Below are 23,268 nucleotides of genomic sequence, written 5' to 3'. Positions count from 1 at the left end.
TAAGGTGATCCGCGTCAACCCAAAGCCTCGCAAAGGTGCCAGACGATCGGTATTCGTACACACAACTAAGCTCATCCTTGAATACAACTTGGCCTTCAACACACCAGCACGATCTCGACTGTCCGTTTGAGAAAACACCTTCTGCGTATGGAGTAGCAGCAGACGTCTGGCCATCCCGACGCACTTTTTCGGCAGCGATAGTCTGCGCAATACGAATCCCTTTCGTGCTTTTATTCTCCATCGGATACACCCGATCCATCGTCTTTGCCATAACTGCAAACGGTGTCAAACTCTTGGCAATCAAATACGAAAACTTCGATCGATCCATCCCAGGGACGATCTCAAATCTGTAGCTCACAGGAGCAAGAGCAGGCTCCAATTCAGCCACGTATCGAGTGTACATTGGAGCAGCACTATTGCTCGTAGTACAGTCCCAGTCTCGAAAGTGGGCGTTACGGTACTGCTTGTAATAGGCACTTTCAAATCGATCCACGGCAAGTAAAGGAGTGAGAGGCATCTCAAATACGTCATGGGAAAGAACCATTACGTCGGCGAATGGATTCACGTGGTTCATGTGGAAGCGTAGACGCTGAAGAACCGCTGACGACACATCGGAACTGTTAGTGAGTACTGTGTGGGTCACAAATCCAGCCGTCATTTGGTCGAAAACTTTGGGGTATGGTGCTTGAGTGGATAGTGGGTCAGGTAAGTAAACGTTTGTGGCATTCACACAGTTGATAGCAGCACCAATCTTACTCGAAAGGGAGGAATCCATAGCTGCACGTCGAACTGCACAGACCACCGTGACCGGATCTACATATCCAACAATACTCAGCATAATTCGAGAAGGTAGTCGCAAGTTTTTGGCGGTAGATTTGATCTGACCCAGTGCTCGAGTTAGTTTATCCGAGATTTCGAAATATCCGGACGCCTCCATTTTCTGTTGCCTGGCCGGTTCCAAGTTCCGAAGATCAACATTTACTGTGACCCAGTCGAAACTAGCGGACGAAATCTTGCAAATCGACAGAGCCAACGCCTGCGCGCCGCTTCCTGGAATTCCCAGCATGATTGTAACTGGGACGATCAATCTACTGAGGTCCTCTGTGTTCGGTTTTGGTAGCGTGGTGACCGCGTTGGGGTCTTTTGGAATAAAATCTTGCGGGAAGAACGTATCAACCGTGCGAGCGTCTTGACCCACAAAAGCTTGTTTCAGTACTAGCTGCTCGCACGTTGATTTCACGTGATTCGGTACTTCGAAGTTCGCGCTGTCACGGTCCCGTGGTGTGTCGCCTTCAAGCTTTTCACTTAAATCACTAGTGCGATAAATTGAAACATTCAGCGCAGCAGCGGCGACTTTCCACGACTCGAGAGCTCGAAAAACCTCATCCTGGAAACGTGAACCAGACTGCAGTGGAATGTAAAGAGCTTGGTAATCCAAAGCAAACGGAATGGCGTTCGACAACTGCGTACAAAAACGGTTTTAGCACATATAACACCAACACAATAGTCAAGATATTTTTTCGCTTACCGGTGTCGAGTGACTGTGCTCATCTGGTTTGAGTTCCATCTTCACTAGCATAAGTTCTTCGTAAGATGACGGTAAGATGGCCAAACTTTTGACACTTCGCTCGATCGAAACAATGATCGGATTGAAATACGGGCATGAGAACACAAAGCCACCCGTGAAAACCCTCCAATTGCCATGAACGATTGGTAAGAAATCGCTGTTGAACAGGAGGGTGGCTTTGGATGATATTGATGACCCCAGTTCGTCGTTTACCTCGATATCGGAATCGATACTCTTACCCAGACGCACGGAACGACTCTGCAGTATAAATTCAGACTGAAGCGTTCGCATTAACAAGTCGACAGCATCAGCTTCCTCGCCACTTTGAATCCACGAGCGGAAGTTCGCAAAAGGCTTAGTGACGTGAAGAACTCGCTTTGTATCACGCTCTGATATACCACGATCGTCTCGGCCATGGAACAAAAAGGTATCTCCAACTACAAGTGAACCTAGCGGAAGTGCTGGATTAGCATCACTGGGGATATTCGCCAGCGTCATGGAACAGTACAAAAGACACCAGTCTGTACAGCGACACAAGGTAAGTGAGGTACCTTTAATAACAAATACTTAGAGATACATACCTTCGGTGAGGGAGTCAACGGGCTGCCCTCGGGCATCCATGATTTCAGCCGTCACTTTTAGCTGGGCATCAATGAATTTGGTTGGAAACTTATTCGATCCTAGCATCTGAGACTCGACCTTATCTGTTTGGACTATTGTGTGGATGGCTTCGGCGCGAGCGTATTCAATACACCGATCAAGTGACGCTAGCTTGCCGTCCATACACTCACGAACTAATTCAGCAGCTCCCGTTTTAAAGCCACGAAGAAGCAGCGCATACATTTCGATCATCGTCTTTGTATCCACCGCAGTCTTGAAAACAGAGTTTGACTGAGTAGGAGAAGATACCAACGCGTCCTCATCGACAACTTTATCGCAAACTTTTCCCGAGGACAAGAAATAAGTGCGAGCGAATCGTACGCCTGTGAAGGGATCTTCAGCCTGTACGACCATGTGCGTCGCAGGAATACCTTCCTTCACCCCCGAATTCGCGATAAATGCCTTGGAAGATGGCTTCTCTGTTAACGAGCTCGACCTTACTCCAAACAACACTCGACTACCTCTGTTCGGTGCAGTTTTCAGTCCACGAGCACTAAACTGCATCGTTCCAAACTCGTAAAAGCTCAATAGATTTTCGCCCAAATCACTCTCCGACTTGGAGCTACGCACACCAGACGATTCATGGTCTAGTTTCATCAGAAACTCATCAAAGTGGTGCGCTAAGAACGGTTGACTCTCCAGCACAACACGCTTAGCACTAAACGCGTCGAGTTGTGCCATAATCTGTATCAGTTCTTGAGAAACGTTGACCACTCGGTGGTTCATAGTGAAGAATCCTTTACCATTGGATTCGCCACCCTCGAGTCCGTACGATTGAACCAGAGGCCACTTTTCAGGTAACATCGTGTCTTGTAGATTGCTACCGTTTTGGTCGGTTCCAAAAGGTACACCCACAGATTTGATACCCGTCATCATGTTCTTAAAGGCACTAATTTTGCGTTCCTCCAGTTCGTCTGGTTCCATCCCGTCTTGAACAACATACTCGGTCACATGCCGCCACTTGGAGATGATGGGGAGGATTTTTATTGCTGCGTCGCTCTCGGACGAGTAGTGGATGAATACTCGCTGTGGACAGATGAGTAGAACCACGTCTTCTAGACGTTCGTGTTCCTGCAGGATCACCTGCTCACCAAGCAGTTCTTGACCCGAGTTGCCAAGAAAAAGATATTTCAGAGCTGCCTGAGATACCTGCGAGTGGAAGCTATCAACTCCTCCGATGATCAGAATTCCGTCAAGCTTGGGATCTGATGAGGAGCATAAAGCCTGGATGCGTTGCAGCCGATCAGCACTGTCGCTGCCCTTGAAATCGACCTTCTTCCAGCTCATAATCCTACCTGAGTTGTGCGGAATCTCAACTGATCCCCCGCGCTACGCTTGACAAGACAAAAATGATTTTTAAGATCCATCTTGAAGGGCCACTTTGACCGGACCCCTGATCATTCAGAAACGGATTTCAAATATTAGTTTGCATATCCAAAATGACGCTGCATAAGAACAACAAACGTTACTATTTAGTAGCTGGAATTCGTACTATTAGCAGGAGTTACTGCAAAAAAGAAACCGAGCAACTGATTAACATGCCACGAATAGGTCTGAGATGCATTAGACGTTGTGGTCATCTCAACTTGCCGATAGGAAGAACTGCTGCCTAACTGAAAATAGTCGCTATTCATCGACAGTTGTTGCACTTCCTTCGCGCATCGACCACTTCAGAATCAATTTCGCCACGACTACCAAACTCAGAAGATGGCTCTGACCGGTAATCGATCTACCGCAGTGCAACCACTTCCACCCGATGCCCCTCGTAACAATCCTGAGCCGAAAGCAAAACTTGCCAATGACCTCGACAATGACAATCAACCCCTGTTGAAAGCAACAAGTTCAGACAACCCAGTCTCCACGAGCGATATCGACGATTCCTTGGCTCCAGTCAAGAGCGTGGGTTTGCTGAGTATGAAGCGAGCAAAAGGCCTCGGCTTCATCGTCTTTGCTGGGTTAAACTTCAGTATCGCCTCGATCTGCATCAAATACGCGAGCCATCGAGCAACGTCACACGAAACGGTCTTTTGGCGCATGACCATCGCGCTTGTGCTCAATTACGTGAGTCATCTGCTTGTGAATATGGAAAAAAAATACTCACACTATGTTAAAAATGCAGGTCTGGGCTCGCTATAAGAAACGGAAGCTTGTTGTGGAACCCAAATATCGTGGTCTTCTGCTGTTCCGCTGTATTGTGGGAACAATAGGTGTCAACATTCAGTTCTACGCAATGTCGAAGATGGTGCTGACGGACGCAACTGTGATCATTTTGACCAGCCCGATCTTCACTTTCTTTTTGGTAAATGCATATCTTAAATGTGTCGTACTTTCAGACGGTACTAACTGGGTATCCCCATGCATTGGTAGGGTGCCGCTTTTCTTGGAGAGAAGATCAACCAGATCGATCTTCTAGCAGGAATCACGTCTTTCCTTGGAGTCATGTTCGTGACGAGACCTGCATTCCTGTTTCCAGCCAATAATGTCACGAAGGAGGTGCCACCACTTGCTGTATATTGTGCTATTGGCGGTTCAGTGACATCGGCTGTAGTCTACATTCTACTCCGGCGACTAAGCAAAGTGGACACGCTCGTCGCTATCCACTACTTTTTCGTGTTCGGAACAATCACGTCGATCATGACACTCTTGATCCTGGGAGTGGTAAGTTATCCTGGTCTTGCTACTGTCTGCATTGCTCTTGCTGTGATGATTGATAATAATCATGATTGTTGAAACGCTGTAGAAAATGACGGTTCCTCTCGAGCCAGCTTTTCTATTCGCACTCTTCGGCAGTGGCTTCTTTTCCTTCATCGGACAGGTTTTCATGACTAAGGGTTTCCAGCTCGAACAAGCAGGAATCGCATCGGTCATGCGATACTTCGACGTGGTCTTCGTCGTTGCCATGGATGTGCTGATTTTGGGCGAGAATGTAAACGTTCTGAGCCTCCTCGGAGCTGGAATCATCATGGTTGGCGTTTCGATGATTGTTCTGCGTCGTGCTCGTGAGAAGCAGTAGACATCCCGCCTCGGGGAATAGAACCAAGATTGAATAAACTACTTCGAAATACCATCTAGTTGAAAAAGGATAGTAATTCGAATTACACATTTTTAATTTTTTTCCCCCCAAAGCATCAGGTTAAGCAGGACAGCGATCTCATGCACGTTCTAAATAAGAGCAGATCTGATTTCATTTACATGTTGTGTGTTTGATGATTCAACAGCAGAAATACGCGCTCATTCATGTTGCTGCGCTTGTCACATTTTCGGCGTTGTGTTGTTTTTGTGGATTTCGTTGTGCTAATTCTCCGTCGTGCCGATAAGATCGTTGGGACGGTTGAAGTGAGCGTTTTTCCATCACTCCTAATGCAATGCAGTAGTACACGCACGATCTTGGGCTGGTTGTGAGGATTCGGTGTTTAAGCCGTTTGTGGGTTGGATGGACAACTAATGGATATGAAGACGACTCCTACGCTAAATCTTATCGAAATGGATTTCGAAATTCTTCATCACCGAAACTTTCGCTGTGTCTGCTAAGGTTGGTAGCGCTAATCCCTCCGCAATACCAGCCAGGGATCACTTCCGAATTATCCGCCACTGCACATATACCTAGTCGAAGGTGCCTTCGACAATCAACTAACAAGTGAGGACTACTCGACAGTACGCATGTTTTCTCACAGCAGCTCACGCGGACGGGCAGCGGTGACCCCATTACCTCCCCAACTTAAGGAGCTCGATGCAAATCCTGTTAAGAAAGTCACAAATTCTCCTGAAACGAAGAAGGGTGACGAGACCAGTCGAGATGATTTTCCATTGCTGAAACTTGACAGCTCCAGCGATGAAATCTCGAAGAGTGATGAGAGTGAGAGTGCAACCATCGTCCTTCCGTCGAGAACTGGCGGTTCCTGGTGCTTTGGAAAGATAGGAGGACTGGGGCATATCATCATTGCGGCGTTCACCTTCAGTATCGTCTCGGTCTGCGTGAAGCAAGCCAGTCACTACGCCAACTCCCACATCATCGTGCTTTGGCGCATGGTGATCGGTCTTGCCCTGAACTGGGTACGTTCGTCATTGTTGTTTCTGCTTCCGCAGACGTTGCAGCAAGTATTTAACCATGTTTGTCACTGCAGGTGTGGATTCAGTACAAGAAGACCAACTTGTTTGTAGAGCGGAAGGACCGCTTCATTCTCTTTTGTCGCTGCTTGGTCGGGACGGTGGGCACTACACTGTCGTTCTACGCCATGTCGAACATGCCACTAACTGACGCCATCGTCATCATATTCACGTCACCAATCTTCACCTTCTTCTTGGTGTGATATGCAAAAGCAGATGAAGTTTCGTTCGTATCCTAACAACCTATTATCGTGTATGTATCCCCAGGCGGCTGTAGTTCTTGGAGAAACAATCGACTACGTGGACTTCGTTGGTGGACTCACGTCTTTTATCGGGGTTCTGTTTGTCACGAGGCCGGTGATCTTGTTCCCTTCGCAAGTGTCAGGCGGCAGCGCGCCGCTGCTCGCCATTATTTGCGCCATGGGTTCGTCCCTATCACAAGCCATTGTATACATCGCGATGCGAAAGATGAAGGACCTCGACAATCTGCTCGTGATTCATTACTTCCTCATATTTGGGTCCTTCTACTCGATTTTAGTCGCTTGGGCACTCGGGGTGGTACGCTTTACACTGTCAAGTAGTTGTATTGAGCATCTATGGGACTAAATCCTTATTTTTTGCTATGCAGAAACTCGAGCTACCGACAGAGCCAGGATTCCTATTCTCCATCTTTGGATGCGCCTTCTTCTCTATAGTGGGGCAGTGGTTCCTCACCAAAGGATTTCAGACCGTCAAGGCTGGGATCGCGTCCGTCATGCGCTACTTTGATGTGGTGTTCGTCATGTGTTTGGACGCACTGGTGCTCGGCGAAACTGTTAATCTCTACAGCGTGGTCGGAGCCGCCATCATTATAAGCGGCGCCTCCGTCATCGTGATGCGCCAAGCTTCCACCAAGAAGTGAGCTGCCCTCTTCAACACAAGAAGCTACCTCTCCTACATAATCCAAATGAATTGAATACGAACTGAAAGGATATTCATAACAACAGTACTCATCAACCAAGATCATGATACTGACCAACTCAATCTGCTTCATCCACTTTTACAGGTCAAAAAGTTCAGCTTTCATCGTGCGCGTGTCTAGGACACGGTGTCATGCTGCATGTATTACAAGCATCTCATTGCTCAGCCAAGCGTGACATTTCCATCATGAGTACGCCGACCAATCCTGCAGCCACCCTGGGGCCCTTCATCGGCGTACTAGTGGCGGGTGACGACGAGGGCGTCGCCAACAAGGCTCAAAGCGCCAATGAGACGAGTCCATCGCTTGTCAAACCTGCTGAATCCACCCAATACGGAGGAGTCAGGACGTGGCACTCACCGCGAACGCTTGCTTTGGGCTACATCGCCGTTGCCGCCTTCAACTTAAGTCTCATGCGCGTGTGTGTCAAGTACGCGAGTCGCCACGTGACATCACACGAAACGGTGCTGTGGCGGTCCGTTGTGGCGTGGCTGCTCAACTTGGTGCTCGTCTACCGCAGGAACGTCAAGCTGATGGTAGCTCCGAAGCATCGAAATATGCTCTTCTGGCGCTGTTTCTTCGGTACTTTTGGCATTAGCATTCAGTTCTACGCAATGGCGCAGATGGTGCTAACGGACGCCGTGGTGTTGATCTTCACGAGTCCAATTGTGACCTTTATACTGGTGAGCGCTCAGTGAAGAACTGCGTGATGAGATAATACTTTCTCTAATATTGGTGGTGCATATAGGGCGCGTTAGTATTGGGCGAAGCGATTGAGCGTCTGGACTTTATCAGTTGCTTGGCGTCCTACGTCGGTGTCACGTTCGTCACAAGACCAGCGTTCTTGTTTGGAACGGATGAGACCAAGGAAATACCGCCGCTTGCGATTATTTGTGCACTCGGTGGCTCTATAATGCAAGCTTCCTCGTATATTACGATGCGCCAGCTGAAGAAGCTAAACTATGCGATTATTAACTACTACTTCCTGCTCTTTGGGCTGCTCTACGCACTCGCTACGCTGTGGTATTTCGATGTGGTAGGTCATAAGCAGTATCGTTTGTTGAGCATTAAGTAGTAAATAACCTTGGTGCTTGTGCTATATTGCCAGGGTTTCTCCTTGCCCACAGACTCAAGTCTGGTGGTCGCGCTGTTCGGTAGCGGCTTCTTTGCATTTGTCGGCCAGGTGTTCTTGACAATGGGCTTCCAGCAGTCCAGTGCAGGCATTGCATCCGTCATGCGCTATCTCGACGTCGTGTTTGTGCTGTTCTGGGACATCGCATTACTCGGGGAACACGTTAGCACGTACAGCGTCATTGGAGCAGCCATCATTATCACCAGTGCTTCATTAATCATCCTGCCGAAGAAATCGAGAGCCAAGGCGAAGCCAAAGACGGTTGAATGACTACCAGAAGCATAGATAGTGTTGGTACGGGTTGGGTAGTGACTCGATGTGGATTCGTTTTCAGAAAAACAGTGGGAAGTTTGATGCGCGGCCGCGATAATTGCAGCCGGACACGAGCTTGCCAGGTTCAGCTGGTAACACCACACGAGGGGCACTAAAGAGCTGCCTCCATCCACTAAATTACACATATCTAGCACTGAAGCTTCATCATTGAGGAGGACGTCCACTACGCACGTTCGAAGCGTGCAGCATGGGCTTATCGCTGCTCACACGATCGACTTAGAAGTCCATTGGGGTTCTCGAGTATTGCCCGACACAGAGCCGTAATTCGTTCCCCACTTGTCATTCCCGGCGGTCGGAGTGAAGATCGGATTCGAGCGGGGCGTCATCGACTGGCGCATCGTCAGCTTGTAGTCCGGGTACTCTTCCATCTGCAGCACAGGCACTCGCCACTTAGCCAAGACGTCAGGCGTCCATACAAAGATGAATACGCCGATGCAAAACGCGGCGATGATGTGGCCGCAGAAAGCTGCCGGCACAGTGCACAGGGGTGCGGCTCCGGCGTCCGGGATGATCTTGGTCCAGAGCACGTAGACGTTGTAGATGGGCAGCAGGACACGCGCCACGAACCAAAACACGTACGTCATGTAGAAAAAGAACTCGTGGGTCTTACTCTTGCCGTAGCCCAACTGCTCCATGAAGGTGGTGATGTTGAGGGGGATAACGGCGAACTCGACCATGAGGAAGAGCTGCAACAAGTACAGGTCCATACCGCAGCCAGCATGCGTAGTGTAGATCATATAAGGCAGCCTGCAATCAAATATCATAATTAATATCGATAAATACTATAAAAACGACGTCAGATGACATACGCGGCCACGATGTGATGGATGACAAAGACTCTCCAGAGCGGAACTTGCCACAGTACGAGCACGAACAGATCGAACAGGAAATAACCGCAAGCTGTAATAGAACCCCGTCAGCAAGAGAGAGCACCGTGGATACTGTTAAATGCTACGTACAGAAGGAGAAGAGTATGGTGGCCAGCTCCATAGGTGCCTCCTTAGTCGGTAATAGGTCGGCATCCCACTGCTGCTGCATGAAGCTGTAGGTCATGCCCGTGGCGATCACTAGTGCATGAATCGTCGAGTTCACTCTGTGAAAGGATAGCCCCAAGTTAGGATATTACATCGAGATAGCATAAGAAGCACACAAAGACGTCGTACCGCGAGCACCAGTCACCCTGCTCCGGGATAGAGAAGTCCCGGTATACTTTGACGTAGCGATCCGACAGGCGGTTGGCGAATTGGAAAACCAGCGCGAAGAAGCACATGGAGCCAAGTAGCACGTGCATACTTTGCAGAGCGTCCGCCATGGGCTGCGGTTAATCGACACAGAACGCTTGAGGTGTCCGATGCGTGTTGGCGAATGGCGCGCGCCAGCTGTGCGTATCAGGGTGGAATGGATGCGGGAATTGAACCGGCTCGTTTCTGCACTGTCTAATTTTTCCTGTTTCAGATTTAGAAAAGGTCTAAAAATGTTCGCCTGGCCACTTGGAACACGTGAGTGCTGCACAAGATGGACATCACTGGAGTCCACACTTAGCAAAGAAGAGCAACTTCGGGAGACGTTTCCAACGCTTGTATCAATATTGCTAAACAACTTGCCTCACACTCGTATCTTAAAAAAAAGAGAAGGAGCAAATCGTTTTTTGGCAGCCAAACAGCTATTTAACTATTTGTGGTGCTTGGATATGGACGAAGTGGAACCACAAAATCGTATCAGTATAATATTTTGATAAGATTTAAAATACATCCATAGAGAAAAGACAAAACAAAAATACCAAGCTAACAACGTATTATGCTTCCTGTCGTCGGCGTTATGGTGTTTCAGTCGAAGACTAAGTATGCATTTTACTTGTCAGATCCAGAGATCTGAAAAAATATGGAGGCCTACAGAAAATGACGCAAATGACGATTCTGTAGCAATTTGCTATCAGAAATATGATCACCTACCCTACATTTGCGCTGATATTTGTGTTACAAATCTAAAAAATAAAAGCTCGTAAAATAGTGCTACTGGCAAAACCTTGGTGGTGAAGCTTCCGATGAAAGGGAGCACGTTACTTAGTGTGAGGAAGGCTGCCTACAAGCGTCGCTACCGGAAGATTCTGCTACTGCACCTCCTTAGCTGCACTATCAAGGAGAGGATCTATCTTACTGTGGCGAGTCTGTGTGACCCTACGAACTCGGCGTGGCAGCGGCTCTACAATGAAGGCCATCCTGGTAGCTTTGTGGCGGCTGTTTCACTTCCCCCCGCTTCATTTAAGGTGCTCCTTGCAGAGTTCTCCAAGTTCTACAAGTTGAAGTGGCGTCCTAGAAGACAAGGCCGTCCTCCCAAGCTACGCTTTCTTCATGCTGTGCTCGGTTGTGTACTACATTTCTACAAAAGTGCTGTGGAAATGAAGACTTTGTGCGAGATATTTGGAGTTCCACCTGCTACGCTATCAAATATTCTAGCTACGGCTGAAGTGGCGCTTGAGCTAGCTCTAAATGCACTTCCTGACGCATCTATTCGCTATCCCACAAATAATACACAACTGGAATGGTCAAAAGCTGTACAAGCCCATGAGCCTTTGGTTTCTGGCGTATGGGGGTTTGTCGATGGGAAAAACTATCGAGTTCAAGAGTCATCGGATGTTGACTTACAAAATGCACACTACAATGTTAAGTGTATGGAGGCGATGTTAACATTTTGCTTTTGTTTTTAATGACTTTGTTTTTATAGGTTGGCTGCATTCAGTACTCATAACGGGGACATTATGCTACGGTTGCGACGGCACTCTAATTTTGGCGAAGCTCAACTGTCCAGGTTCATGGAATGACGGCAAGATGAGCTTCGCCTTACAGGAGAAGCTAGCCGATGTTCGCATTACAGTTCCAGGTACCGGTGTGGCTGCTGACACAGCGTTCCCTGTAAGCAAGGGGACTCGAGGACGTATCGTAACTCCACTGAAGGATGGCGATCTGGAGTGTGCACCCGAAAGGTGCCGCCTAGGAATGCTTGCTATGAGCAACGCAATCACATCACTCCGGCAGGCTGCCGAATGGGGCCTGGGAAGTGAACCTCGGTGCTATCGGCAACTGCAATTGCCATTGCCCTTTGATCCTGTCAAGCGAGGTAGGCGAATTCAAAACATTTACCGTCTTTACAACTTTAGAGTTCGACAAACGGGAATTAGTCAGATTTGATCTGTTTTTATGCATAAGTAAATGCATACATCGCCGTTCTTCTCAATGTCTTGTTCTAGTCTTGCTTTTTAATAATTTCTGCAATCAGCACCAGAAATCGCTCTTCACGACGTGCTTCTTGTTGGTCTCGGCGTTCTTCATCCGCACGACGCTGTGCGTCAAGCTCTCGGCGATAATCCATCTCTCGAGCGGCGGCACGCTCCTCCATGGCAATAATAGCGGTGCACCAATCCGCGCTGTCGTCTGACTTTAGGTTTTCAAGCAGGCGATCAATACTGCGTTGTTTCTTAGCCGATTCTGACAGTAGATCCTTAGATCCAGTTTGCAGTTCCTTTCCTTGCATGCTCCAGCTCTTCCGCTGTCATTCAGGTGCGAAATATCCCGGCAACAGGCACGTCAAGCAATCTCTGTCAATATATCATATTTACTTTTGATTTTAGTGTGATACTTCGCAATATTTATGCACTGTGATACTGTACCTTGTTAACTTCGCCACTGACAGTGGATGCAATCGGCCAGACGCAGGCTGGCTCTGCACTTGCAGCGCTTGTGCTTCTTCAGCATTAGATGTTGCCTCATACTGCGAAGTACTGTTTGATGGGGCGGAACTTCTAGCCGAAGCCTCGACAGACGGGGCAGTATCGTCCAACACTATTACGCCACAATTCCCTTCGATCCGACGATATAAGCGTTTGGCTTGAGCAACGTCGGCCGGGCACGCCGAATCTCCCGACGGCTTGCGCGTATTCTTGAGTGCGTAGAACTTGCGTTTGATGGACTCCGCATCGCGTACAGGGAAGCCATCGGGTAGTTTAGTGTTGTACGGTAGCTCTACTGCATTCCACTGGTTCGAGCCAAACGGCAGGATCTTCTCCACCAGCCCAAGCATGTAGAGGGTTTCAGGCGTGGTCCAGCCTTTTCCTCGCGCCATTGTAGCGGATGAATTTGTGTTGTTTGCCTTTATGTAGAGTCTGGCAGCGGCTCATGCTATCCAGTCCTGTTTGGTTGGTTTTGCGGTACTGTGCCCCGGGCGCTAACTGTGTTTACCTCGTCGCAATTTGCAGAGACGCAAAATCCGGTATGGCAAATTGCGATTGATATTGCGTTACTTAACCCTTGAATTTGCTACTGCTTTAGCGAGCTGAACGTTTGCGTTTTGAGTCATTTTCTGAAGGCCTCCATTGCACTACTTTTTTGAGCACTTCAACACCGTATTGTTGGGGTAGAGAAAACGGCAGTCCATACTGTGGCAGCAGGCGATATTGCAATACTGTATTTCAGAACGAAGCGCAATACATATTGTGATCCTTTGCTAAATAAAAATATCGTCAGTAGTAGAGGCGGATAGCTCGGGACAACACAAGAAAATACAACCAAGGGTGGATGTTGGGCCAATTTTATGGGGGGAGGCAAAATAAAGTCTAAATTACTAGCTTAAAAAGCCATACGACGATCTGCCGTGGGCCTAAAGGCATCTATAACGGCGTCTTTGTCAGTATTCTTGGTAAAATCTCTCTTTAGAGTTAGTAAAAGCAAGTTTCACAGCCACTCATGACCTAAAGGCATTATCAAGCGTGTGTTAACTCGCTTCATAGCGGAAAATGATCGTTCTGTTCCTGTCTCGAAACTAAAAGAACACACCAGTCGATACAAGGTAGAAAAAATTGAGTCCATGTCATGACTGACCATCGTCACGCTGAGACCTTCGAGTGTCTTCATGTATCTGTTTTAGTTAGCTGACCGAATGGCTTTGCCTCATTGCATAAGTTGTCGATAACATTTTCATGTTCTTCAGGATAAAATTCAAGTGCTATTCGCTTTTTATCATCAGAGTCCCAGCACTTACAACCATTACGGGGAGAAATACTTCTACACACTTCCATTAGCTGAATCATGGCACCGCCAAATCGCGATTCCAACACATGTACAATGTCATTTAAAATTGACAAATACACATAGTGATCTTCATGAGTAACAGTTGAAGTTGCCCGGGATGTGTCAGCACCGGGAATTCTCGTCTTACACTTACCTCTACTACGTAAGCCTCGTCTTGACCATATGCCATTTTTGTCAGGGGTAAGAGATTCCTCCTTATCTCCCGTTATCATTTCACAGAACCGGACAGCTCTATCCCAAGTCGAATGAAAACTTGAGTCGTCATCAAAAAAGGAAATATCACGCATTTGTATAATTCCTTGAGAGTTTGGTCAACGAGACGAGCGGCTGATACTATATCCATGTCCTTCTTCTGGAGATAAACCGAAAGCGTATTTGCTTTCTCCAATATAGCAATTGAAACTTCGACAAGAAAAAAAATTAAAATTCCACATCCGATTAATTAATTTCAAATGCCTCCTCTTGTTTTCAACCTAAAACCGTTGATCGAGACATCACCCAGAACCATAGCCATTAAATTCGGAGTAAAGCACGAACCCTGCAGCACAGAAAAGAACCCAACCTCATTTTTTAAAATGTGCTGGCGGACTGAGTTAGCAGCGCATTCAATAAGTTGTTGCTGTACAGTAGGAGCTGTATACTAGTGCTGTATCCTGCTTCTGCCAATTTGTTGGCCACATTTGGGAACATTTGCTGCCGATAATTTCACAATTTCAAGAAAGTTGTCCTTGTTCGTCGAGTTTTCCTGTAAAGTAAAAATTAATACTAGAAATAGAAGGTGGAAACACAAAATAAAATATTTGTGAAATTACCCTCTCATCGTGAGCTCGAAATGACAAATTTTGACGTGCCAGCAACAGACAAATATCTAATATCGTCGTCATCCGTGTCGTATTAAACTAACATTCAGCAGATGTTTGTTGTTGTAAAGCCAGCCTCATGTCCTGTTTTGTCTGCAACCAGTTATCGAATGGCAGTTCTGTATTTTTGTGCTTTGAGCATCTATCTCAAATGTGCTCCGAGAAACCTGTATTTGACAATTTTTTTTCAGTTGTAATAGCCGACGGAAGGTTGAGCAAAACAGATAATTCTCTTGCGGCCATCATTGTTTCTCTGCACAAATAACAGCAGAGGTAGTATGCTGCATTTGTCTTGGGTGAATATTCAGGGTAAGGATAACGTTCAAACCAGCTAAACTGAAAAGACCTTGATTCTTTCCCAAACAACCCTTGCCTCGTAGCCTTTTTGTCGGGGTTGAAAGGGATCTTGGTATACGTAGGCACGTACCACTTGTCTCAAAAGCTCAGGTATTAGAAATAGTTGCTTTGTGCAGAAAAGATTCCGAGGGGGGGGGGGTCGGCTGGATCATGTTTTAAAACGTCACTAATAGTACAGCCGATTACGTTAATCGAGACACATTTTATGCACCATATTACTCCAGCACTTTCACGCTGGTCCAATGCCTGGTATGCAGGTGCTGTCAGTTCGCCTTCACCACCGACAACGTCGTCACGTGGTCGCTTCGAGAAGTAAGTAGTGATATGCGTCATTTTAAGTCGCTTCACCATTTTTCAACAGTTTGGTAGTGCAGAAACCGATATAAAAAAGATAATGACTGGACGGATGATTGCCAAACATAGGGATGGGTGGTATGAAGATCCGCATCTGAATACAACATAGGCTAAAGCATGTAACTGACCATCAGGGCGAGATACCATCGTTGCGGAGATGACGAGCGCAGTATCGGATTTAGCTTGTCATCGTGACGGAGAGGGAAAGTAAGCTGTCGTCTTGAATTCGCGCAGCGCACCAACATGGATGGTGCATGGCTTTAATTTGAAATTTTATATTGCTTGAAATGCGATATTGCGAGTATATGTGATATTGCAAAATCATACTGTGTGAAGACCTGCAATCCATGCCGAGATTTACAGATGGAGCTAAAAATGCCGGCCAATTTATTTTTTCAGATCTCTGAGTCAGATCGATCGATCGAAACTGACGCCCCGGTTATCTAGTTTCTAGTATTTGCATAGTTTGAATTTGCGCGATCCTATGTTAATTTGACGGTTGGTTTTGTACCCAGCACGCGCTTATTAATACATAATTCGTTGTAAAACAACTGCAACACATGCTTTAAAGATGCACCAAATGATTTTGTCTATGATGGTATTTGTTTTTTTATTAAAGAAACTCCAAAGCTTAATTCTAAGAAATACTTCGCAGTTTTTTTTTTGTGAAGTTGGAATTTACACATAATTCTCCTAAACTTGTATGCGTCATTCTATTGATTTGTGTCAAAACTTCTGCGTTTTCTTCGGCTTCTGACGCATACAAGTTCATGTAGCCAAAAATGCTTCTTTACAAACCGCTTTATATTAGGGGGCAATCAACAGTTGTTACGAATTTGTCTGCGTCTGGCGCAGAAACTACTCAACAGACTTTGTTAACCTCACCAAAAGCATTAATGAACAACAGCGTCGTGAAAGGCAAGATCTAACGAATATAATATCCTTGTAAGCGCATACCAGGTTTGTACACACTGAAACTAATAAGTTGAAGAAAATACTGGCTAATTATTAACTCTACGGCGATTTTCAGAATTTCTTGCAGTACACTGGACCATTTGAGCTGTTGTTTGCGGCGCTGTCGATTCTTTGCAGTAACGTTGCTAATAGGAAGTTCTGGCAGCACGTTGACGAGTCATCTAAGCCGCAAACGGCGGCGTAAATACCTAGCGAGAGATTAAAACATATCTCCGGATTAAACGGATTGGCGTGTATGTGTCGGGCGTCTCGAGGACGTGTTCCATCCTGGTCATTTTTCATGTGTCCAAACCGAACGGCTAAAGCATCTCCTTCCCAACTCAAATATCCAGCGTGAATGGATGCTGTGTTACCAGCCCTGCACATTAGATTCCAGGTAATAACCAAAACGAAATGCGCAAAAACGCCACTTTCGTGCTCCATCATTGACACACTCGACGAACGAAGCATAGAAAAAGGTAGAGGATCTTTTCTTTCAGTCAGTTTTTCACCAGCATCATGGTTCCGTTTAGCTGTCTCCCTCTTTAAACCCTTAAAAAAACAACGTCACATCTGCTGTAAAGTCCACATCCATTGAGCGCCCGTACCCACGAAACAAATGAAACAGCGCTGATCGGAACGAGTTGTACACCGATATACCAGATTTTCCTCCATTTCGACTCTTTAATGACAGTAAGAACCCCTCAAAATTAGTAGGTCGATGCTGTTCGTACTGAATTAATGGGACCTTTGCGTTTTCACGGATAAAGCGAAGTACTCCGTTAACTTTTAGTGACAAGTAGCCTGTTTCATCGTGTTCGAAGTCATCATCCCGCAGTGCATTAGCAGCTCTCCACTCAAGACATTGCGTTTATAGGTGTACAGCCACGCTATATAGCGGCTCATGCCACGCAAGTACATCGTGGCCGTCTTACTGCCAATAATATTGCTCTTCACAGCTTCGATCTGAGCGTCAAGATCCTCCCCACCTAAACCATGCTTCTCGAAATCCTCTTTCGCCTCCTCGTCAAGCTCCATTTCTCCTCCTGCCAAGGCGGTGTCACTGCGACCCGAGGTGACCTTTGTCTTCTTGAAGCTAAATTGACTTGGTGTGTACATGTACCATAATAGATACTACCGCAATCACTCGTATAAGTACCAACAGAAGAAACGCATAAAAATTCTTGCTATATATAACAGATTTATGACGCGGGAGAGGAGTGCATTTCTTTTTTAGAAGTCTATGATTTTTCTTCTAAAATTTTGAAGATGATACCTCTTGCTGGTGCTGGTGCTGGTGCTGCATACTCTAATTTCTGGACGACTACAGCAAGTAGTATTGCGAATGAGTGCTATTAATTTAACGACGAAACATTCGGCTAGCAACGTACTGTAGTCAAATTACACATTACTCTGGATGCTGATGAGGTTTTGACGCAGGCTCTTGGACGGCCTGGGCGAGAGTTGAGTAAACTTTTCGCTCTTCAGACGCGGTAACACCGACTTGAAATAATAGCCCGTGCCGACCGCGAACAAGATCACCGCAGTGATAACAGCAATGAGGAAATTGTTACTCGAAGTGCCGCTGTAGATGATGGCAGCGAAGCACACCGCACAGAGTACGAGACAAACCACAGCTCCTGCAATGCCGAATGGGCTGCGATAGGGTCGAGGCCGATCTGGTTGGTTGATTCGAAGCATGATGAACGACACCAACTGGAACGAGTACGAAATGAGTGCACCAAACAACGCGAGGTTAATGAGCACTCCGCCCAAGTCCATAATTCCGACGATGTAGAAGAGACTAATAGCGAGGACCTGGTTCGCAACACCACCAGTGATAAGAGCAGCGTAGGCTGAACCACGCGTCGGGTGCACCTTCGTGAGAAACTGTGGTAGATATCCATCGCACGCGATCGCGTAGAGCAAACGGCTCATACAATATACGAACGAATGAGTGCTGGAAATGATACCGATCACTGTGAGCCATATAAACCCAGAAGTGGTTCCATTGCCGCCGAAGACGCTTTTGTATCCCTCTACCAACGGAGCTGTTGACTCGAAAACGATGGCGGCACCTGGGTAGATTAGTGAGCTGCAGACAAGGGTCAGGACAGCTAGAATTATTAGCGTGGCCATGGACCACATGATACCACGCGGGATATTCTTCTCGGGCTGGATGGTCTCATCAACAGCAAGCGGCAGTTCTTCTATGCCGAAGTAGAACCATAGTGCGAACGAAATACCCTGAATCGAGGCACTCCAATTTGTCCACTCCCAATTTTGATCCACAACCCAAGTTTTGTAGTCAAGTTTAGTGAACGCGCCAACGTAAAAGATAACTAGCATTGCTGTCGATAGCAAGGTTGCAAACACCTGCGCACGGAAGGTGGCTTCAACACCCATTATGTTGAGTGAGATGAAAAGAACGTTTAAGCCGATCCACCACAGCGGCCCGTAGTTGGTGTCCAGGCCGAAAAGAGCGTCCAAGTACAGGAAGATGCTGTAAAATGTGGTTGCAACTGTGGCAGTGACCTTAACTATTTCAGCTAATCCAGCGAAATAGGCAGCTTTGGGGCCGATACCATGTAGTGAGAATACGTAGGGTCCTCCCCCCGAAGGGATTGAGGCTGACATTTCAGCGATCGAGAATGTCAACAGCGTGTAGAGGATCGTCACGAAAACCAAAATGATGAGGAGACCGTCGAAGCCGGCGATCAGTGAAGATTGCCAACCGTAAAATTCGCCACCGATGACGGTGCCGACACCGAGGGCCCACAAGTGAGGCGTCTTCGCATACCGGTGGTTCTCGTTTTCTGTAGTGAGGAGACCGTCGACGGTTGGACTTACAGGGACCGATGACATTGTGAAGAAGACGTCGAAGCGATCGGTGACAAGTTGGAAAGTGAGAGGCGCAAGAACGAGCGCGATGATAAGATAATATTGCAGGGCTGTGGCGGGGCAAGACTTAACGAGTACGGGGTCGTTTAACAACATGAACACGTTCTGGTTGCCGGTTGAGATTTCGTGGTAGCGACTTCGAGTGTGAGGTAGTGAGCGTCGCAGTGCGTCACAAAGTATTATATGGGCTGTTTTGGCAGGGAGCCCAGAGCAGACGATATCCGATTGGCGACTCAAACTGCGTCACCGACTTGAGAGTGCCAAAAGACAACAGATATGTTGATGGGCTTCGGTGTCAGCAGCACTTTTTGATTGGAATTGCCCACACGACGATTGGTACGACAAGGGCTGCGATGAAATTCATCCATGACTAAGCTCAATTCACTAGTTCGTCTTCTGTGTCTCTAATTGGAGCAGTTTGTCATGAAGGTTGGCTATGACGTGCGTGAATACCTCAAATCATCTTGCAGCTCAAGCCGATCCACAAACATTGAGCACAATTTGACTCGGCAGGCGCTTGACCCATTCGCGAACTGCTGCTTTTGATCTCATACTGATGTTTGATTAATATTACACAATACAAACAAATTAAACACAGAATGCTTGGTTGGTTTTAGAGAGCTGTCCCTGTTTTTTTATGGAGTCATTTTCCTTGAGAAACAATCTCATTCAGAGCTACTGGCACGATATCCGACAAAAATTCTAATTTTGTATCTCAAATGTCACCAAATAGAGACCACGACGTCGGGCCTTGTCAGCAAAAGCGTTTAGCAATGCGATCGCAAAGAACCAACCAATAAAGCTTCCGTTTACGCGCACGTTGCTATGCTGCCGCGTAAATACATAAACGACATTTGCATAAACGACATTTGTGATAACCTGGCGGAAAGTTGATGGTACGCAACAAGTCCTGGTAGTGTATTGAAGAAGGCTAGCTTCGACGTCTGCCGTACGGAAACCTTGTAGCAATTAGTTGCTAACGACTCGTTGGTGAGTCCACTGGAGTTTCCAGCATCCTGTCCGTGCATTGAAGTCCGAAAAGAGCAACTTCAACGTGACCAGCATCGCAGCGGCTCTGCTCAATCGTTCCCGGTTCTGCAGCACCGCCGTTGCCCTCGTCAGTGCTAGTCGAGCCTATGGATGCAAACCGACTGCTGAAAGTGTCCTTCGCCGTGTCCTCCGCATGATTGTGGTACGCTTCCGGTGCCTGGTAATCCTATGGAACTTGATCTCCTCATCAGTGACGACGAACGAGTCACTGCCGGTGAGGCCTATAACTTTGCCCACCGGAACCTGCCTGCGCCGCGTCACCTTGACGGTCTCACCTTGGTGCCGTACCAGTCGCATTGTGCCGCACTCAACTTGAGTCTCCAATGCGCGACCGGTTTGGACATTCGGTGCATGCTACGGATGATGGTACTCTGCTCTAGAACTGGTAATCTACGTTGATGCTAATTGGGATGCCAACAGTTCGGCTACCTGCGAGCCTCACGGGATGAGCCTTCATCAAATCTCCACTTAGATGTACTTTGAAGTACTAGTACTTGTTGGTCCGCTGCGCTTCAAGGTGCGACTATAGGTGTCCTTTTCCATCGGTCTGGAAGTCACTTTCAAATTCTCCGTTTACCGCGCACTCCTTCCAACAATTCCAGATGTGTTCGCACGCAAAGACACCCGACCTCAAGGATACCGTCGTCCATCCGCTTGATCCTCTCACTGCCAAGGAGGTGCAGAGCATGAAGCAGATTGTCGGTGAGGCCGGATACGAAGGTCCCAACTTCCGCTACTCGTACGTGATGCTGCGTGAACCAGACCACAAGACGCTGGGCGCCTGGAAGACTGGTGACGATATTCCTCGTGAGATCGGCGTGCTCGTGCTGGATAAAGCGAGCAACGTGGCGCGTGAGGTGGTCGTGGACATTCCCGCTCACATGGTCATTCACAACCGCCAACTTACTCCTGCAATCGATGGCTGGGGTCCCATCTTAGACGAAGACTACGTCGCTGCTGGGACCATCACCATGGCCGACCCACGCTACGTGGCTGCTCTGGCCAAGCGCGGCATCACCGACCTCAGTACAGTTCAGCACCTCCCGCTATCAGCGGGTGTGTTCGGCTACGAGGACGAGGTCAACCGCCGTATGATCCGTGTGTTGAGCTTCTTGTCCACGGAAAATACGCACTCAATGTTCGCCCACCCTGTGGATGGTATCGTCGCCCACGTCGATCTCACTAGTGAGCGTGTGGTCCGCTTGATTGACACGGGCTACGACCATATCCCGACCGAATCGGGTGACTATCTCGACCCTAAGTTGTCCGGACCAGTGCGTACGGACATGAAGCCCCTGCGTATCACGCAACCTGAAGGTGCGAGCTTCACGGTCGAGAACAACGTGCTCAATTGGCTGAACTGGGAAGTTCGTATCGGCTTCAACGGACGTGAAGGTCTCACACTACACGATATCTCCTTTAACGACCGCGGATCTAAGCGTCCAATTCTCAACCGGGCTGCGATTTCCGAGATGGTGGTGCCCTACGGTGAACCCCAGCCTACCCATGAGTGGCAGAACTACTTTGACGCCGGTGAATACCAATTTGGTCGTCTAGCCAACTGCCTCGTGCTCGGATGCGACTGTCTTGGTAAGATCCAGTACCTTGACGCGACGGTTGTTAACGACTTTGGCGAGCCTGTGCTGCTCAAGAACGCCATCTGCATCCACGAAGAAGACTTTGGTACGCTCTGGAAGCACACGGACATTTACACAAACCAAGGAACAGTCCGTCGTCAACGTCGTTTAGTCATCTCGTTCTTCGTGACGGTCGGTAACTACGATTACGGCTTCTACTGGTGCTTCTACCTGGATGGCAAAATCGAGCTCGAATGCAAGGCTACTGGTATTGTCTTCTCTTCTGGACGTCCTGAAGGCGATTACGAGTTCGCGACTGAGATGGCCCCACGTCTTGGAGCCCCGTGTCACCAGCACCTGTTTTCAGCTCGTCTGGATGTGGCGATCGATGGCAACAAGTGCCATGTTGATGAGCTCGAGGTGCAGCGTCTACCGATCAGTCCTGCAAACCCCGTGGGCAATGCTTTCAAGCGTTTGGCTACGCGTCTAGAGCGTGAGAGTGACGCTCAACGTGAAGCTGATAACAAGCTTGGACGTACTTGGTTGATAGCCTCCAGTGAGAAGCTCAATCGCCTTGGAAAACCTACGGGTTACATCCTGTACCCGGAAGGTGCTCCATTGCTATTGGCTGCAGACGAGAGTTCAATCTCCAAGCGTGCACAGTACGCCAAGAAGCACTTGTGGGTAACCCAGTACGCCCGTGATGAGATGTGGGCTGCTGGCTACACGCCCAACCAGCACCCTGGGTACTCTGGTCTACCAGCGTACGCCAAGGCCAATCGACCGGTTGATGGCGAAGACATTGTCGTGTGGCACACCTTCGGTCTGACGCACTTTCCTCGTGTCGAGGACTGGCCGATCATGCCAGTGGACTACACCGGCTTCAGCTTCCGGCCGGATGGTTTTTTTGACCGCAACCCGACGCTAAACGTGCCAGAAGACCCGAACGGGAAGGAGTTCTCGGAGAACTGCGAGTGCGAGTGCCCATAAATGGCTCATATTGAGACCTTAGCAATTGAATGTTTCATTCAATTCAAGTTTAAAAAATAGCTTCTTCGAACGATAAAATGTTTATCTGATATCAATTCACTCCAGGCGAGTTACAGCGACGTCGAGTCCCCCATCAATTCTCAGCGACAAAGCCATTCGGTAGGTATAGTCAAAGGGGTCTTTCGATGTCTTGAAATTGTAGCGACTTAGTAGGGCGGCAAGAGTGATTTTGATCTCGGACATAGCAAACTTCATCCCCAAACACGCATGGGGTCCACCGTAGAACGCAGAAAATTTGAACGCCGACACAGCCACTATTTTCCCCGTAGCTGGGTCGATCCACCGTTCAGGTTTAAACTCTTCAGCATCTGGACCCCAGACAGA

The 23,268-nt window shown here is 47.8% G+C and overlaps 13 protein-coding genes across 13 annotated transcripts in view; 5 read left to right on the top strand and 8 right to left on the bottom strand.

Annotated features, from left to right (window-relative positions):
* Window positions 1-14: 14 nt before the first annotated feature.
* PPTG_13300 (hypothetical protein) lies at window positions 15-3,568 on the bottom strand (the record flags this gene model as incomplete). Its single annotated transcript, XM_008908877.1, has 4 exons — window positions 2,149-3,568; window positions 1,529-2,088; window positions 86-1,462; window positions 15-26 (listed from the first exon to the last, which is right to left on the bottom strand). The coding sequence occupies exons 1-4, from the start codon at window positions 3,512-3,514 to the stop codon at window positions 15-17; spliced, it is 3,315 nt and encodes a 1,104-aa protein (XP_008907125.1). The 5' UTR covers window positions 3,515-3,568.
* A 366-nt stretch (window positions 3,569-3,934) lies between these two features.
* On the top strand, window positions 3,935-5,310 carry PPTG_13299 (hypothetical protein; the record flags this gene model as incomplete). Its single annotated transcript, XM_008908876.1, has 4 exons — window positions 3,935-4,288; window positions 4,347-4,526; window positions 4,595-4,885; window positions 4,968-5,310. 4 exons carry the CDS (start codon window positions 3,935-3,937, stop codon window positions 5,238-5,240), a joined length of 1,098 nt encoding a protein of 365 aa, XP_008907124.1. The 3' UTR covers window positions 5,241-5,310.
* A 247-nt stretch (window positions 5,311-5,557) lies between these two features.
* Window positions 5,558-7,235, top strand: PPTG_13298 (hypothetical protein; the record flags this gene model as incomplete). Its single annotated transcript, XM_008908875.1, has 4 exons — window positions 5,558-6,280; window positions 6,352-6,531; window positions 6,602-6,892; window positions 6,963-7,235. The coding sequence occupies exons 1-4, from the start codon at window positions 5,888-5,890 to the stop codon at window positions 7,233-7,235; spliced, it is 1,137 nt and encodes a 378-aa protein (XP_008907123.1). The 5' UTR covers window positions 5,558-5,887.
* Window positions 7,236-7,426: 191 nt separating this feature from the next.
* On the top strand, window positions 7,427-8,694 carry PPTG_13297 (hypothetical protein; the record flags this gene model as incomplete). Its single annotated transcript, XM_008908874.1, has 3 exons — window positions 7,427-7,975; window positions 8,041-8,328; window positions 8,401-8,694. The coding sequence occupies 3 exons, from the start codon at window positions 7,427-7,429 to the stop codon at window positions 8,692-8,694; spliced, it is 1,131 nt and encodes a 376-aa protein (XP_008907122.1).
* Window positions 8,180-10,162, bottom strand: PPTG_13296 (hypothetical protein). The gene is made up of 4 exons (XM_008908873.1): window positions 9,921-10,162; window positions 9,717-9,850; window positions 9,567-9,657; window positions 8,180-9,504 (listed from the first exon to the last, which is right to left on the bottom strand). The coding sequence occupies exons 1-4, from the start codon at window positions 10,067-10,069 to the stop codon at window positions 8,961-8,963; spliced, it is 918 nt and encodes a 305-aa protein (XP_008907121.1). The 5' UTR covers window positions 10,070-10,162; the 3' UTR covers window positions 8,180-8,960.
* A 639-nt stretch (window positions 10,163-10,801) lies between these two features.
* PPTG_13295 (hypothetical protein) lies at window positions 10,802-11,945 on the top strand (the record flags this gene model as incomplete). Its single annotated transcript, XM_008908872.1, has 2 exons — window positions 10,802-11,426; window positions 11,482-11,945. The coding sequence occupies 2 exons, from the start codon at window positions 10,802-10,804 to the stop codon at window positions 11,943-11,945; spliced, it is 1,089 nt and encodes a 362-aa protein (XP_008907120.1).
* A 55-nt stretch (window positions 11,946-12,000) lies between these two features.
* On the bottom strand, window positions 12,001-12,288 carry PPTG_13294 (hypothetical protein; the record flags this gene model as incomplete). Its single annotated transcript, XM_008908871.1, has 1 exon — window positions 12,001-12,288. One exon carries the CDS (start codon window positions 12,286-12,288, stop codon window positions 12,001-12,003), a length of 288 nt encoding a protein of 95 aa, XP_008907119.1.
* Window positions 12,289-12,381: 93 nt separating this feature from the next.
* Window positions 12,382-12,876, bottom strand: PPTG_13293 (hypothetical protein; the record flags this gene model as incomplete). The annotated part of the gene is made up of 1 exon (XM_008908870.1): window positions 12,382-12,876. One exon carries the CDS (start codon window positions 12,874-12,876, stop codon window positions 12,382-12,384), a length of 495 nt encoding a protein of 164 aa, XP_008907118.1.
* Window positions 12,877-17,155: 4,279 nt separating this feature from the next.
* Window positions 17,156-17,404, bottom strand: PPTG_13292 (hypothetical protein; the record flags this gene model as incomplete). Its single annotated transcript, XM_008908869.1, has 1 exon — window positions 17,156-17,404. One exon carries the CDS (start codon window positions 17,402-17,404, stop codon window positions 17,156-17,158), a length of 249 nt encoding a protein of 82 aa, XP_008907117.1.
* Window positions 17,405-17,717: 313 nt separating this feature from the next.
* PPTG_13291 (hypothetical protein) lies at window positions 17,718-19,231 on the bottom strand (the record flags this gene model as incomplete). The annotated part of the gene is made up of 1 exon (XM_008908868.1): window positions 17,718-19,231. The coding sequence occupies one exon, from the start codon at window positions 19,229-19,231 to the stop codon at window positions 17,768-17,770; it is 1,464 nt and encodes a 487-aa protein (XP_008907116.1). The 3' UTR covers window positions 17,718-17,767.
* Window positions 19,232-20,243: 1,012 nt separating this feature from the next.
* Window positions 20,244-20,670, bottom strand: PPTG_23173 (hypothetical protein; the record flags this gene model as incomplete). Its single annotated transcript, XM_008908867.1, has 2 exons — window positions 20,244-20,483; window positions 20,593-20,670. 2 exons carry the CDS (start codon window positions 20,668-20,670, stop codon window positions 20,244-20,246), a joined length of 318 nt encoding a protein of 105 aa, XP_008907115.1.
* A 249-nt stretch (window positions 20,671-20,919) lies between these two features.
* On the top strand, window positions 20,920-22,956 carry PPTG_13290 (hypothetical protein; the record flags this gene model as incomplete). The annotated part of the gene is made up of 1 exon (XM_008908866.1): window positions 20,920-22,956. One exon carries the CDS (start codon window positions 20,920-20,922, stop codon window positions 22,882-22,884), a length of 1,965 nt encoding a protein of 654 aa, XP_008907114.1. The 3' UTR covers window positions 22,885-22,956.
* The window catches only part of PPTG_23172 (hypothetical protein), a gene marked incomplete at its 5' end in the record, with an annotated part of 1,778 nt that continues 1,424 nt past the window's right edge, over window positions 22,915-23,268 (bottom strand). Inside the window, one exon of the mRNA XM_008908865.1 lies at window positions 22,915-23,252. Coding sequence (XP_008907113.1) covers window positions 22,981-23,252 — 272 coding nt within the window. The 3' untranslated portion in view covers window positions 22,915-22,980. The remainder of the gene's footprint in view (window positions 23,253-23,268) is intronic.

Source organism: Phytophthora parasitica (genome assembly GCF_000247585.1).
Source record: "Phytophthora parasitica INRA-310 unplaced genomic scaffold supercont2.32, whole genome shotgun sequence".
NCBI classification, from domain to species: Eukaryota; Oomycota; class Peronosporomycetes; order Peronosporales; family Peronosporaceae; genus Phytophthora; species Phytophthora nicotianae.
This window is presented reverse-complemented; position numbering and strand designations above follow the sequence as displayed.